Source organism: Halichoerus grypus, chromosome 5, assembly GCF_964656455.1.
Source record: "Halichoerus grypus chromosome 5, mHalGry1.hap1.1, whole genome shotgun sequence".
Lineage (NCBI taxonomy): Eukaryota > Metazoa > Chordata > Mammalia > Carnivora > Phocidae > Halichoerus > Halichoerus grypus.
The window spans coordinates 136690006-136702989 of NC_135716.1; the positions used below are offsets into that span (position 1 = coordinate 136690006).

General features: G+C 43.3%; 1 protein-coding gene across 1 annotated transcript in view; it reads right to left on the bottom strand.

Moving 5' to 3' along the window:
- Positions 1-751: 751 nt before the first annotated feature.
- PGM1 (phosphoglucomutase 1) overlaps positions 752-12984 on the bottom strand; it is a 62045-nt gene continuing 49812 nt past the window's right edge. Inside the window, exons 8-11 of the mRNA XM_036070441.2 lie at positions 9519-9654; positions 6502-6685; positions 3863-3997; positions 752-1400 (exon numbers count right to left, since the gene is read on the bottom strand). Coding sequence (XP_035926334.1) covers positions 1311-1400; positions 3863-3997; positions 6502-6685; positions 9519-9654 — 545 coding nt within the window. The 3' untranslated portion in view covers positions 752-1310. The remainder of the gene's footprint in view (positions 1401-3862; positions 3998-6501; positions 6686-9518; positions 9655-12984) is intronic.

Genomic DNA, 12984 nt, shown 5'->3' on the forward strand with positions numbered 1-12984 from the left:
TGAGAAAGTGACTCAAAGCCTCAAGCAAGATTCAAACTCAGGTCTGTTGGTTTCCAAAGCTATGCTTTTAACTACCACATTACACTCATGGAGTGAATATAAATGTTCTAAGATGGGGCGCCTGGGTGGCTCAGTCCGTTAGCGTCTGCCTTCGACTCAGGTCATGATCCCAGGGTCCTGGGATCGAGCCCTGCATCGGGCTCCCTGCTCAGCGGGGGAGTCTGCTTCTCCCTCTGCCCCTGCTTGTGCTCTCTCACTCACTCTCTCAAAAAAATAAAATCTTTCAAAAAAATAATAATTGTTCTAAGATGAGTAAGATGTCAATGGGCTCAAGATATCCAGCCAAAGCCAGTAATCTTGCTCTCAGATTCTGAGAGTTCTGCCTCTGTCCCCTCAATAGGCATTATGGTATCTCAACACCACAAGGCACATGGCCGTGCTTTGCTATTTAATATCTCCTGGGGGGGGGGGGGAAGATCTCCTGAAAATCATCTTGCTTTCCCTCATCCAAATTAACCATGTTGAGCTTACTTATCTACCTCGGATGGATCCAGGGCTCAGTTGACCCTGCTTAAGATTTGAAATTACAGTTCTTGAGTACAAGGATTTTAAACCTAGCGCAGACAACATTTTGTCTTCTAGCTGGGACATCCAAACAAAATACAATACCTTCTTTTTTAAAAAAAGTCTATTTTCTTTCTGAAAGTGGAAGAGCATTTTGCAGTTAAGAAAAAAAAAAGACATCAAGAAATAGTGGCTTATTTTGCTTTAATATCCCGAAATATCTGTGTGGGACTATGTTGCAAAACAAGGCAGAAATCTGTAGATGAGTACGTCTCACTCTGAGGAACGAACTGATTGGAGAGAAGGCACCAGAAATTGCATTTTGCTGGATCACATGTAAACAGTTAATGGGGGAAGAATTCACCAAAGAGAAGGGAGTTTGCGCTGTCATTTCATCGGCACATCCTAAGCATGAGAAATGGCCTCACTAGCTGCTGCTCAGCCTCCATCTCACTTTGCAGTGAGCAGAAGCTGGTGCTAGGGAGACAAATGCCTGCACAGCAGCAGGGCCTAAGGGCACGAAAAGGGAGTGACATTAGCAAAAGCCCCTGGGTCCACTTTCTCTTTCCCACAGGGCATCGCAACAGGCAATGTCGCACTAATGTGCCATTCATCAACAACTGGTTAGTGGAAAAACCAAATCCTACAAAGCCTGGGCGGATACATTTTGTTTGTGTCCATGCTCTTCAATCAGATGACTTGGAGGGTCCTGGGGAAGAGGGACGTACCGCATCCGGCCTGTCTTCTTAGGTGATAACAGTGGGCGCAGTGCGTCCTGTCCTCTCCTGGAGTTGGGACACCTTCAGAGCAATGGAAATAAGGGGGGCCAACATGACCTGAAGGAGACACAAAGAGAACCTTTTCCATTACTTTCTCTAGACACAGAGTCATAGCTCCCGCCCTCAGATGGCCTCCAAGACCCACATGTCTGACTGCCTCCTTCCACATCCCAAAGGCTCCTCAGACTCTGCAAGTCTAAAGCTCAAAGATGTGTTCTTTCCCCTAAAATCTGCTTCCAGCATTCCCTATCTCAGTGACTCAACACCGCAGTCTACCATCTAAAGCTAATGAACAACTAAGAGTAACTCTTGACCCCTTCTTCTCCCACATTCCCCTTGTCCAATCTATTAGCCAGCCTAAGTGGCTTTTACCTTCTAAGTATCCCTCAACACGCGCCATTTCTCTCCAACCTGGGGCTATAGATCTCGCTAAGTCAACGTTCTCTTTCTCACCTGGAACAATGGTGCTTCTACTTTCACTTCTGCATCCTCTAATTTGTTGCCTACCCTGTCCCCAAAGAGATCTTCTCAAAATGCAACAACACTACCCTCCCAACTACCTCTCACTTAGGGGGAAAAAATAAAAGAATTCTGCTGTTGCAGGATAATATAGCATAAGTATTTTAGAAATATATTTATAAATATAAATATTGTTTAATATTTTTTAATGAAAATTCTTTTAAAAAACCACTTATCTAGCTAAACTGCCCACATTACACATGAGAAAACTGATATCCAAAAAGATGAAGTGATTTAACCAAATGCCTCAAGGGCAGAGCCAAGAGTAGTTCATTTCCTACTGCCCACCGTTGCTTTCCCTCCTCTTAATCTCCACCAACTCATTATTCCTGGCTGAAAGCTGGAGAAGCAACTCCACACGCTAACCACACCACCTGCCATTCCCCCTGGGGCTCCAACAGTCCCAGAAAGTGCTGAGGCCGAGGCCCAGCAGCTCCAGAGTAAGGGAAGGCATCTCCTAGCTGGAATGGTGACACATCCCGGCACTGCGGGTACCTCATCCCCTCCAGAGCCCTCCCCCTCCCTCCCCACTTCCCTCCCACCTCCTGAAGACTATGGTTCAAAGAAACTTACCTTTCGTTCATTCATTATGTCTACCACGTGCCTGATACTAAGACAAAAGAACCCAATTCCCTTCTTCTTTTCCTCTTGCTCTATTATACTGTGGGTCTACAACTCAGACACCGCCGCCTTTGGTTTAAGTTTTAGGGATACCTACAGCATGACAGAGATCTGGCAATGACTGAAACTGGAGTCTAGCCACGGTAAAAAATGTAAGAGGGAAGCCTGCTCCCACAGAGCTCCTTCTTTTTGTAATAAAAAGAACTATAAGAGCCACACTTTCTCCAAAGGTAATCCTATGTGCCAGGCGCAATGTTTAGAATTTTGCATCCCTTGTCTCCTTAAATCCCTATAGTAACTCGAGGCGGTAGGTAGTATTCTACCAGAAACTAAGGCTCAGAGCACGGAAACGACTTGCCCATGGACACACAGCTACTCAGGTGGCAGGAACTGAACTGAAAACAAGATCTTTCTACATCCAAAATTTATGCTCAAAACCGCTATGCCAAGGCTTTTCAAGTGAGTTTCCTCGGATTTTAATTAGGTGTTAGAAGAAAAAAGGCTTTGTGGGATAATAAGCACAGTGAAATGCCACTTAAGCAGGCGTCTCCACTGTGAGTTTTCTCAGAGCCCTTAAGGTGCAGTGTGTGTTATGAATCCTGAAGAAGGGGTTAAGGGACCACAACAGCTCCTACACTCTTTTGGCTGTGGATCTCTCGGGGAGCATTTGTCAAGACCATTGTGTGAGGAACAAACAGGGTGAAAGTCCCCTGTGTGTCACTGCCTCCCCTTGGCTCCTCCCCTGGGGTGGCTGTCCTCCAAGTTCTCTGCCCCACCCCTGGCTCCAGGGTCCCTCCTCACTCACAAACTTCCAGAGACCCTTTGGGTAGGGCTGGGAGCCCAAACCACCAGGCTGCAAGTCTGCAGACTCTCCCATATAGACCTTTGTTGCTGGGTCATGAAACTCTCTGCCCCGGCACCAAGTCTAGAACCAGCGTGTGCTCTTCCAGAACAGGCGATCAGACCAAGCAAAGTGGCAAATGACCAGTGACAGACCAGAACGCCAGAAGAGGGGCTGATTGAAAGATTAGTTATCCTGACTCTGCTGCTCACCAGGCACGTGACCCTGTTAGCTGCCACTTAACCTTTCCCTGTTTCTTTACTGTAGGAGGGATAATAATAGAGTCTACCTCATTTGAGACTTCAGTGAGTATATCCATTTGGGTAATGGGTTTAGAACAGAGCTTGGCACAGAGAAAATACTGAGATAACGGTTAGCTATCGCTGTTGTTATGAGGTACCGAAGGAGACATGGAGAAAAGCGAACACACGTTTGACCACTGGAGAAACGGGTTGTATTAACACAGACTCTGTACAACCACTATCATTCCCTCCAACGGAAAGAACTAACTCGTCAGGACACAGGGCTTGGGCATTACCTGGGGGTCCTGGTAGATCTTGGCAGTGTCCTTCTCATAGCTGTCGATGTACAGTCGAATGGTGGCCCCTGCACTCCCCGTGCCACTCAGTCGAAAGATGATGCGAGAACCATCCGCAAAAAGGAGCCGCAAGCCCTGGAGAAGGTAAGCAGAGATGTGTTCCCCACTTGCTGGAAGGGAAACCGAAGGCTGGCAAATTACAAGGGGTTTGTCTGGAGATCAAATTTCATCCATACTTGATCAATTGGAGGATTAGATCCTTGATAAACAGCAGCAGTTAAGCCCCATGAGTCGGCCGTGGTTGGCCTGTCACTGTGTCCTGCCAAAGGGGGCTGAGCTCATGGGCGGGGCGGGGGGGTGGGTAGGAAGCATGCCCAGGGTCAGGTGGGAGATGTGATCCGGGGCGCAGTGGTGCTGGATGACACAGGCCCGCCTTCCCCTCCTCTCCCCACTCCCCTGTAATTTATGGACTAACCATTCCAGTTTGAAGCCTAATAAATAGGTCAACAAATAAGTCGCTAGATGCAGAAATTTGATCCCCAGATCAGGAGGAAAACATGGACAGAATGGGCTGAAACCAGAGCAGAAGAGATTCCAGACAGATGAGAGGAAGAACTCTTTGCAAAACACCAATAGAGAGCCTCAAACAGAGAACATGAGGCCACACGCCCCAGACGAAGCCAGCTATTCCCAACCTAGCAAGCAGGATCCAGTGATCACTCTCCCCTCAATGCCTGAGGACTCAAAGCAGGGTCCCTGTGGGCGCTGTGCCAAACCCATGCCCCCAACCCCCTGCTGCCTTCTTCTTTCCCTCCCTGGCAGCATCTCTTGTCCTCAATAATCTTCTTGCTTCAGGGAATTTGAGGTTGAAGATTCTTGGGTAGATATTCTGACACCTGAGGTAGGAAGGGTCAGCAAGACAGTTATCTGAGAACTCTCTAGGCTTTGTGAGCCTGTCATTCTTCTATACAAAGAAGAACTTCACATAAAGTCAAAGACCAACCAGCAGAGACACTGCTCCTCAGCTGCTATTTGTCACCAAATCCTGTCCAGTGTTTAATCGTGCCATTCAGCAGTGAAGACAGCAGATGAAATGCACGCAGTACCTTCCCGATTCCGTCATCACAGGGAGGATACCGTTAACTCCCATTTACCATTTCTTGCTTCTAGGAACATACCAGGTTGGTCTATCTCTCTACAGCTTCAACTTGAAGCTTCTAAATTCTTTCCACTTGATGGCAGATGCTATATCTACTCTGGAAGATTCTCCCTCCTACCTGGCCTTCCATCTAAACGCTCAGACTCTGATTATAGAACGTGAAGCTGTTGAGTTCTTCCTCGCAGAATGCAAAGAGCAGCCCCGTGCTCATGCCCACACCCTTCCCACACACAGCTCAGCTCCCCCCGCCCCACAGATGCTGGGTGCAGCACAGAGTTGGGGGTCACTTTCCCTAATCGCCTGTTTTCTCTGAAGGCTTCTCTACAAAACTTCTGCTCTGCCATCCTGTGGACCCCACCCTGCCCTCTTCCATACCCACCTCCTACTCTACCTACTCTACCCCTGGCCTTTTTCTAATTATCTCAGACGTCGCTTACAATCATCCGTACTGCACCCAGAGTTCCCACAGAGGGTGAACGGGGATGGGGAAGAAAGCCCACTGGGCTAGTATCTTGAGGATGGGAGACTCCTGGCACTGAGGGTCGCTGTGGCCATGCTCCAGCTACCCGTCCACTGCCTGCATCTCCAGAGAGACATTAAATCAATCCTGCGGTCCATCTCCTTCAAAGCTGTCAGCTGCCTTGAGAAGGAGTGGGCCAAAAATCTGGGTCTGTCAGGAGAAAGCAAACTGGAAAGCTGTAAAAGAATTTTACATCTCCTTATTATCTCTGCCTCTAAATTATTAGTGGTGAGTCCAGCCTGTGACAACAGCAGAACCAGAGGACCCCGGGGCCCTGGGTGTTTGTGAGAAGCCTGCACAAGGGCCAACCCAGCCTGCAGCCGTGGGTCCCTGGCACCCAACGAGGGAAACCCTACCGGCTCTGTCCCCATCCAGACGTGGTCCAGGTCCTCAACTGTGATGTCTTGCTGTGTTAGGACTGGCTGCATGTCACATGCTGTGGATGTAACAGCTACGATTTCTAAGTCTGGAATGCCTCATCAGTTTTTCTTCTTCTTCCTCTTTTTCTTTTTTTTTTTAAGAAATCAGAATATACCAGAGAAAGGTCTATGATAATGCCACTCTCGTGGCTCGCATTCTGCTATCATCTCCTGAGAGAAAAAAGGGGTTTGATATCTATGGCTGTAGTTCACCTTTTCAGCTTTAGATTCTAGGGCTCCTTTCTGCACATGCATTCAACACAATGCCTTGCACAGGATTCTGGAGGATGTAAAAACCCTCTGGAGCGGAGGCTAAGAATCCCAGAATGAGGGCATAGGGGAGTACACAGAACCAAGGCAAATCCCATTTTCCCTACGAGTATATTTGCAAGTTATGTGTGACCCAGCAGAAAGCCAGCAACTGTAGAAACAAAATGGTAGCAAAGGAGAGATGATCAAGCGGCCTTTTACTTTCTCCTCTTGAGATTTCAGAGATGAAGCTCTGAGGCCTCTCTCCCAATACACATAAATCTGTTCCTACCTGATTCCTTGAAACGCTTCCATCCACCGGATCACTGTATTCAAAGTTATCAATTTTCTCCACAGTGTAAACTTTGTCCCCCACTGAGAACTGTTTCCCCACGAAGGAGCGATCAGATATCAGGGCCTGCAAGTCCTTCATCATTTTGTTGGCACCCTCAGCCTCCACCTCCTCGTAATCATACCTGCAAGAAGTCACAAAGGTGGGGCCCACACACTGACTTCGGATCACCCCGAGGTAGATTACCACCTTCTTCATCATTTGTTTGGCCCTCCCCACAAAACCCCCTAACTGCAGAAAAAGCTGGCAAAAGGCTGTGCTTGTTCGTCTCTGGGGAGGGAGCAGGTCAGGGATGAAAGGAAGGCTTTGCAGGATTTCAGGGAAGGGTTAGGAGCTTCTGAATAAGCAGAAAACTCCCATCTTGGCTTTTCTACCGAATAAGCTCTAGAAGCTTCAAAGGCTTTTGAGAGATTCTATCTAACATTTAATCACTGCCTCCTGAGGAGGTAGAATTAAATGCAATGTTATCTCTAGAGGATGCTGCCTCAAGAGGCACATGAGTCAGGCACTTCTCTTTCAAACTCCTGGAGCTTCTTTGGGATAAATGCTGGGACAGTTCCCAGTCTGGGACCTGCCTGAGGCTGCTGAGATTTCGGTGAAGGAGAGTTCCAGTCTCCACAGGAGCTTCCTAAAGTGAGGCCAAGTTTTCACTGACCAGATAGAAGGGGCCAAACCCTAACTCCTTACATCTGAAACACCTCTGTCCTTTCATTGAGGGTGGATTCTGGTCCAAAGTGTTTTGGGTTCACCCTGATGGAGGAGGCCTGGTGTAGACACAAAAGGGTCAAAGCAAAAAAAAAAAAAAAAAAAAAAAATCACAAAAGAAATTCTATGACTTTTATTATTACTCCCAGAATTGTTCTTGACTTCTTTCTTATGAGGTTAAAGACGCTGACAGGTGGCTTTTCTTGACCTAGTGGCACACACCCTCTTGAGAGAGTTATTTTTTAGAGGCTCAAGACAGCAGAGTCTATATTTATTTGCGATAGTGAAACAAATATGATATGTGCAAGATGACACCTCTGAGACATGAGAAATACTGGGGAATTAAGGCCAACCTGTTCTAGCTCCAGGATTCTATGAATCAAGGACAATAGTCCCCTTAATCTTGAAGTCAGCTCTTTCCCCTAGTTAGCATGATAAACAGCAAGAAATTACAACCAGGTGTTTGTGCTTTACATCTGTGACCTTTGGGCATTTGAGGGAAGTGTTCTATAAATCCTAGGCACAGAGAGGCATAATGGAAAGAATCTGGACTTCGGCATCGGAACGAGCTACACATCTAGCCTCTATCGCTTACTAACTGTGCAACTATTAGCAAGTGGCTTCATCTTGCAGAATCTCAGTTGCCTTATCACTAACTGTTTTGAGGCTGACATGAAACAATGTGTGCAAAGTGCCTAGCACTTTTGTTAAGTAAATGGAGGGTAGGATGGAGTCTTAACTAACTAGAAATGCAGGTTCTAGGGACTTTACTTGCAACAGTTGGTTAGCAGTTATCTGAAATTAATACAAATATGTTCAAGTGGTTTTTAGATGGAGGCTTTTAACTGATTCCAGAGTGACCCCTTCTCTGAACAAACCCTCCCAACCTTATTCCATTCTGGCTACTATTCAGTCGTTACCTCGTCGTTCATTTATTCATTCAAAGCATATTTACGGTGTCACTAGGAGTGAGGTGTTTAGTGATACCATGAAGCACAGAAACAGACGTGGTCCTGCCTACATGACATTCTAGGCTCTAGAGAGTTCACGACTGCTGTTCTGAATTACCAGGTTTTTCTGGTTCTTAGAAGGTAGAGATTCTTGCCTTCATTCCCAGGGCTCCTGCTGTGGTACCACGTGACAGTTATTACTTATACCTTCCTCAAAAGAATGACTTGAAGCAGGAAGACAGCAATGAACTTCTCTAAAGTTGATAAAAAGGATTCTGAGTAAGGAGGCTGAGTTGCTTAAGGTTTAATTCTTGTGTGACTATCCAGAGATCATGGACTATTCAATCTGTGACACAGTTTTTAAATTCTCTAATTTAACTCAACCTATTTTATAAAAAAGGCAACTGAGGCCCAAAGAAATTACATCTAAGCATTTCTTATCGATAAGCACTTCATCTACTCTCCTTTTTCTCATATTTCCTTTCAGTAATTAGAATAGTGAGGTCTAGGAAAAATTTTGTTAGATTTTTACACTTACTGGGGGAAAGGCAAATTGAAATTAGCGGAAAGCACTTCTCGGAAAAAAAAAATATTAATGCCTTTTAAAAATAGAAGTATGCGTGGCAAAGAAGAATTACTATGTATTCTAAGTATTTTGTTCACTGCTGAATCCCCAGCGGCTGGCAGAAAGTAGGCACACAGTCAATATTTATTGAATCAATGAATGAAGTATTGACAAGTATGCAGCCTTTGGGGACATATTTTAATGAGTCAGAAAAGTTGATTTAGACTAAGCATAATTGTTTCCATAATTTCAGAAAAAAAAAGTTTCCATACTTTGAGTGCCCCAGAGTTTATAAAACACTTTCAGACTCATATTTCATTTAATCCACTCAATGGCAGTCTGTTATTTCCATTTCTACAAATGAGAAAAAAAGAGTAGTTTTCTGTTAGAGAGAGGTTAAATGACTTCCCAATCCACTAAGGGGCAGAAATAAAATTCTAATCCATTCTTCTGAATCCAAATCCAACTCAATTATCATGTCCACCTGCAGGTACATTTAAAAGGTTTACAAAACATTTATTCTTTCGAATATGTTAACTAAATTTTTTAAGCATCGTTCTTTATGGCTAACATAAAAGGTGACCTTAACTGAATTATTTTAAACTCCCTCAATTTGTAGAGGCTAGATGAACTAGGGTTTTATTAGCACTTGAGAGACAGGAAAAAATCTGTACACATGAGAACTCTCTGCCCACTTCCCCACCCTACCTCCATACCCCACCCAGGCTGTGACTTACCTGGTGAAGAAATTCCGGCCATACTTCTGCCAGTGATCTTTGAGAATGTCCTCCACACTCTGTTTGCGGGTGGCTAGAATGGAGAGCCAAGCAAGGACAGCCCAGAGTCCATCCTTCTCACGGATGTGGTCAGAACCTGGCCAACGGGCAACAAGCAGCTATGAGAAACATGATTTCTCCAAAACATTTGGGATTAAACTCAACAGTAAACATGTAGACCCAATCCAACAAGTCATAAAACTTGACTGAGGAACTTGAATACATGGAAGGAACCACATATGGAACAAAGCAACATAATATTGGAAAGAAGTTGATATTTCCCAAAGTGATTTGGATATTTATGGCAAATGCCAATAAAAATGTCAATGGAATAATTTGGTGGAACTTGATATATCAATTATAAAGTATAAATGTAAGCAGAAAAAAAACAAACAACATGACCATTATAAATATTCAATAATTAAAAGCCTGGCAGCTTAGTGGAACAAAAGAGAGCACCTAGAAAGAGACCCAAACACATATGTGACTTGAAGATATGATAAGGGTGTCACTTCAAGGCTGTTGGAAAAGAATGAATTACTTTTTAAGTAGTATTTAGATATCTAGCTAGACAGTTGGAAAAAATTCAGTTTATTCCCCTATAAAACACCATACCAAAAAGATTTCCAGATAGATTATACATTCAAATATAAAAATTGAAAACCTTTAAATCCTCGAAGATATATATAAATAAAAGATATATACAGATATAATATAAACATACAATATAAGTGTAATAGAAAATATATATAAATATATTTTTTAAGTCTTGGGGATGGCAAATACAGGTAAATTCAGAATTCATAAAAGAAAAAAAACTACGTATTTGTCTACTAAAAAAATTATCATTTCTATCAGCAAAATAGCGATAGGTAAAAGTAAAAGGCCATTGGCAAACTTTAAAAAAAAACCACATTTGCAATATAAAGTACATGTTTAATGCAACTCAATATAGAAAAAATTTACATATTAATGAGAAGAAAGCAAAACTTCAATAGAAAAACAGGCAAGGATATAAACAGACAATCACCGAAGAATAAATACAGGTACCCAATTACATAAGAAGCTAGCATTATTTTTTAAAAAACAAATTAAAATGAAAACCACAATAAGAAACTGCTACTTGCTTGGCAAATGGCCACAGATTTTAAAATGAGAACACCTAGTATCAGGAGAGGTATAAGGGAAATGGGGTTCCAGCATGCCGCTGCGGGGAGAGGTACAATCTTCTGGAGAGCAATTTGGCAAAAAGTATCAAAGCCTTAAAAATGGACCTACTTGTGGATCCAGCAACTCCAATCTAGGACATCTTTCTTTAACTAAGAGGGGTTTGGTTAAATCAACTACGGCACATCTGTCCCCTGCTAAGGTACTTGCTAAAATCTTTACCAAAACTAACAAACTGGCTCCTCTGGATGTGCTTACGTGCATGGAGACCCTTTTCCAAGAACCTGATATGGGACACAACTCTCCTTTTTAGCCCTTATCTTCCTTATTCTAAAAATGAAACAAAACAAAACAAACACCACACATGGACCATACTGAGTGCTACTTTCTGACTTCTGAATAGGACTCAATACAATCCCTCTCCCATAATGCTTTAACATTATCATGCCTTGAATTCTTTATGTGCCTGTGTGCCCTTCTTGACTTCCCACTGGGTCTTATTCTTCTGAGAACATCAGAGTATCTCACAATGCTGGCTATGTAGTAGACATGAGTTAAGTTTGTTTCCTTCCTCTTTTCATCCTTTTAGACCAACTCAAATGTCCTGTCCTGTCTGGGACTAGTTCCCAGCTTCCCTAGGCAGTTATGAGCTGTGCCCTCTTTTTCTCCCATAGCGACCTGCTCTAAACCTCTGGTGTGGTGCCATACTCCTTGATCATCTATTTATGAGTCTTTCACCCCACTTCTGACCTATTTCTTAGAGACATCTCTTACTTATCCTTATAACTAAGTCTGATGACTAGACTAGCACATGGAATAGGTAAACAACTGTACAGGAGTGCAATGAATGAGTTTATCAGTTAATTAATCTACTACAACATTTTTTGGTTCACAAAAACACACAATTCTTTCTTTCAAAAGATCTTCTCTTCAATAAAATACCACTTTTAGAAACCATAGTTCTCAGAACCTGGAAGCTGACAAAACCTGGAGATGTTCAGCAACACTTTTAGCACTTTATGTAACAAATTTTTGGTTTACCTAATTTCATTATCTATGGACTTTTATTTGCCTGTATTGCTATCTCAAGGACCAGAAATTAGCTCTCTGGCCCTTACAGTGTTTGCAAATGATGTTTTGGCAATAGTTCACCCTGAGCAGCAAGATTCTGGCAGCTTTCCCTATATACTGAGAATTCGTGACAAAAATATACAGCTTGAAATTATTTGTCTGGCTCCCATGGGTATTTTTCTTCCTTCCTTCCCTTTTCTTTTCTTTTTCTTCTTATTTTGTATTTATTTATTTCTTGAGGCAGACTGAAAGCATAAGGGGCAGTGTCCCTTTGTGTTTTTCCTGTTCTAAGTAAAGAATTCTTTTTCTTTTATGAGGAAATGAAAATAAAATCTAAAAATCTTACCCAACTCTGACCAAGTTACTTGGAGATAACTAAATCACACACCTAATATCATCAACAAAATATCTGCCTTGGATAACATACACAAATATTCTATTCCATTTGCAAGATCCCTAGTCTCTGAAAATTCTGACTACTCTCAGTAAGCACCTTCATGTAATCAAAACTCTAGGTAACTCTAATACTCAGAAACTCTGGGTACATTTCTTTTTCTTTCTAAGATTTACTTCTTTTATTTTAAAGAGAGAGAGAGCTAGAACAATTGGGGGAGGGGCAGAGGGAGAGAATCTCAAGCAGACTCCGCTGAGTGCGGAGCCCAACGTGGGGCTCAATCCCAGGACCCTAAGATCATGACCTGAGCTGAAATCAAGAGTCAGATGCTCAACCGACTGAGCCACCCAGGTGCCCCAAAAGTCTGGGTACATTTTGTTTTCTTTAGGATTCGGATGAATGATGACAAGCTACGAGTAAAAAAAAAAAAAAGGCAATGGTGTATGTGTGTGTGTTTCTAAAGTTGCTGCTTTTGCAGTCATGGCAGTTGTTTCAATGGAAGATGCTTTATATTTAAGAGTCACGAAACCTTGGGGTGCCTGGGTGGCTCAGTCAGTTAAGCGTCTGCCTTTGGCTCAGGTCATGATCCCAGGGTCCTGGGATCGAGCCCTACATCGGGCTCCCTGCTCAGCAGAGAGCCTACTCTTCCTCTCCCTCTGCCTCTCCCCCCTCTCATGCTTGCACGCTCTCTCTCTCTCTGTCAAATAAATAAAATCTTAAAAAAAAAGAGTCACGAAACCAGAATTTGAAACTCTGTTATTTATTAACTTGATTTTCCAAGTCTCAGTTTCCTTG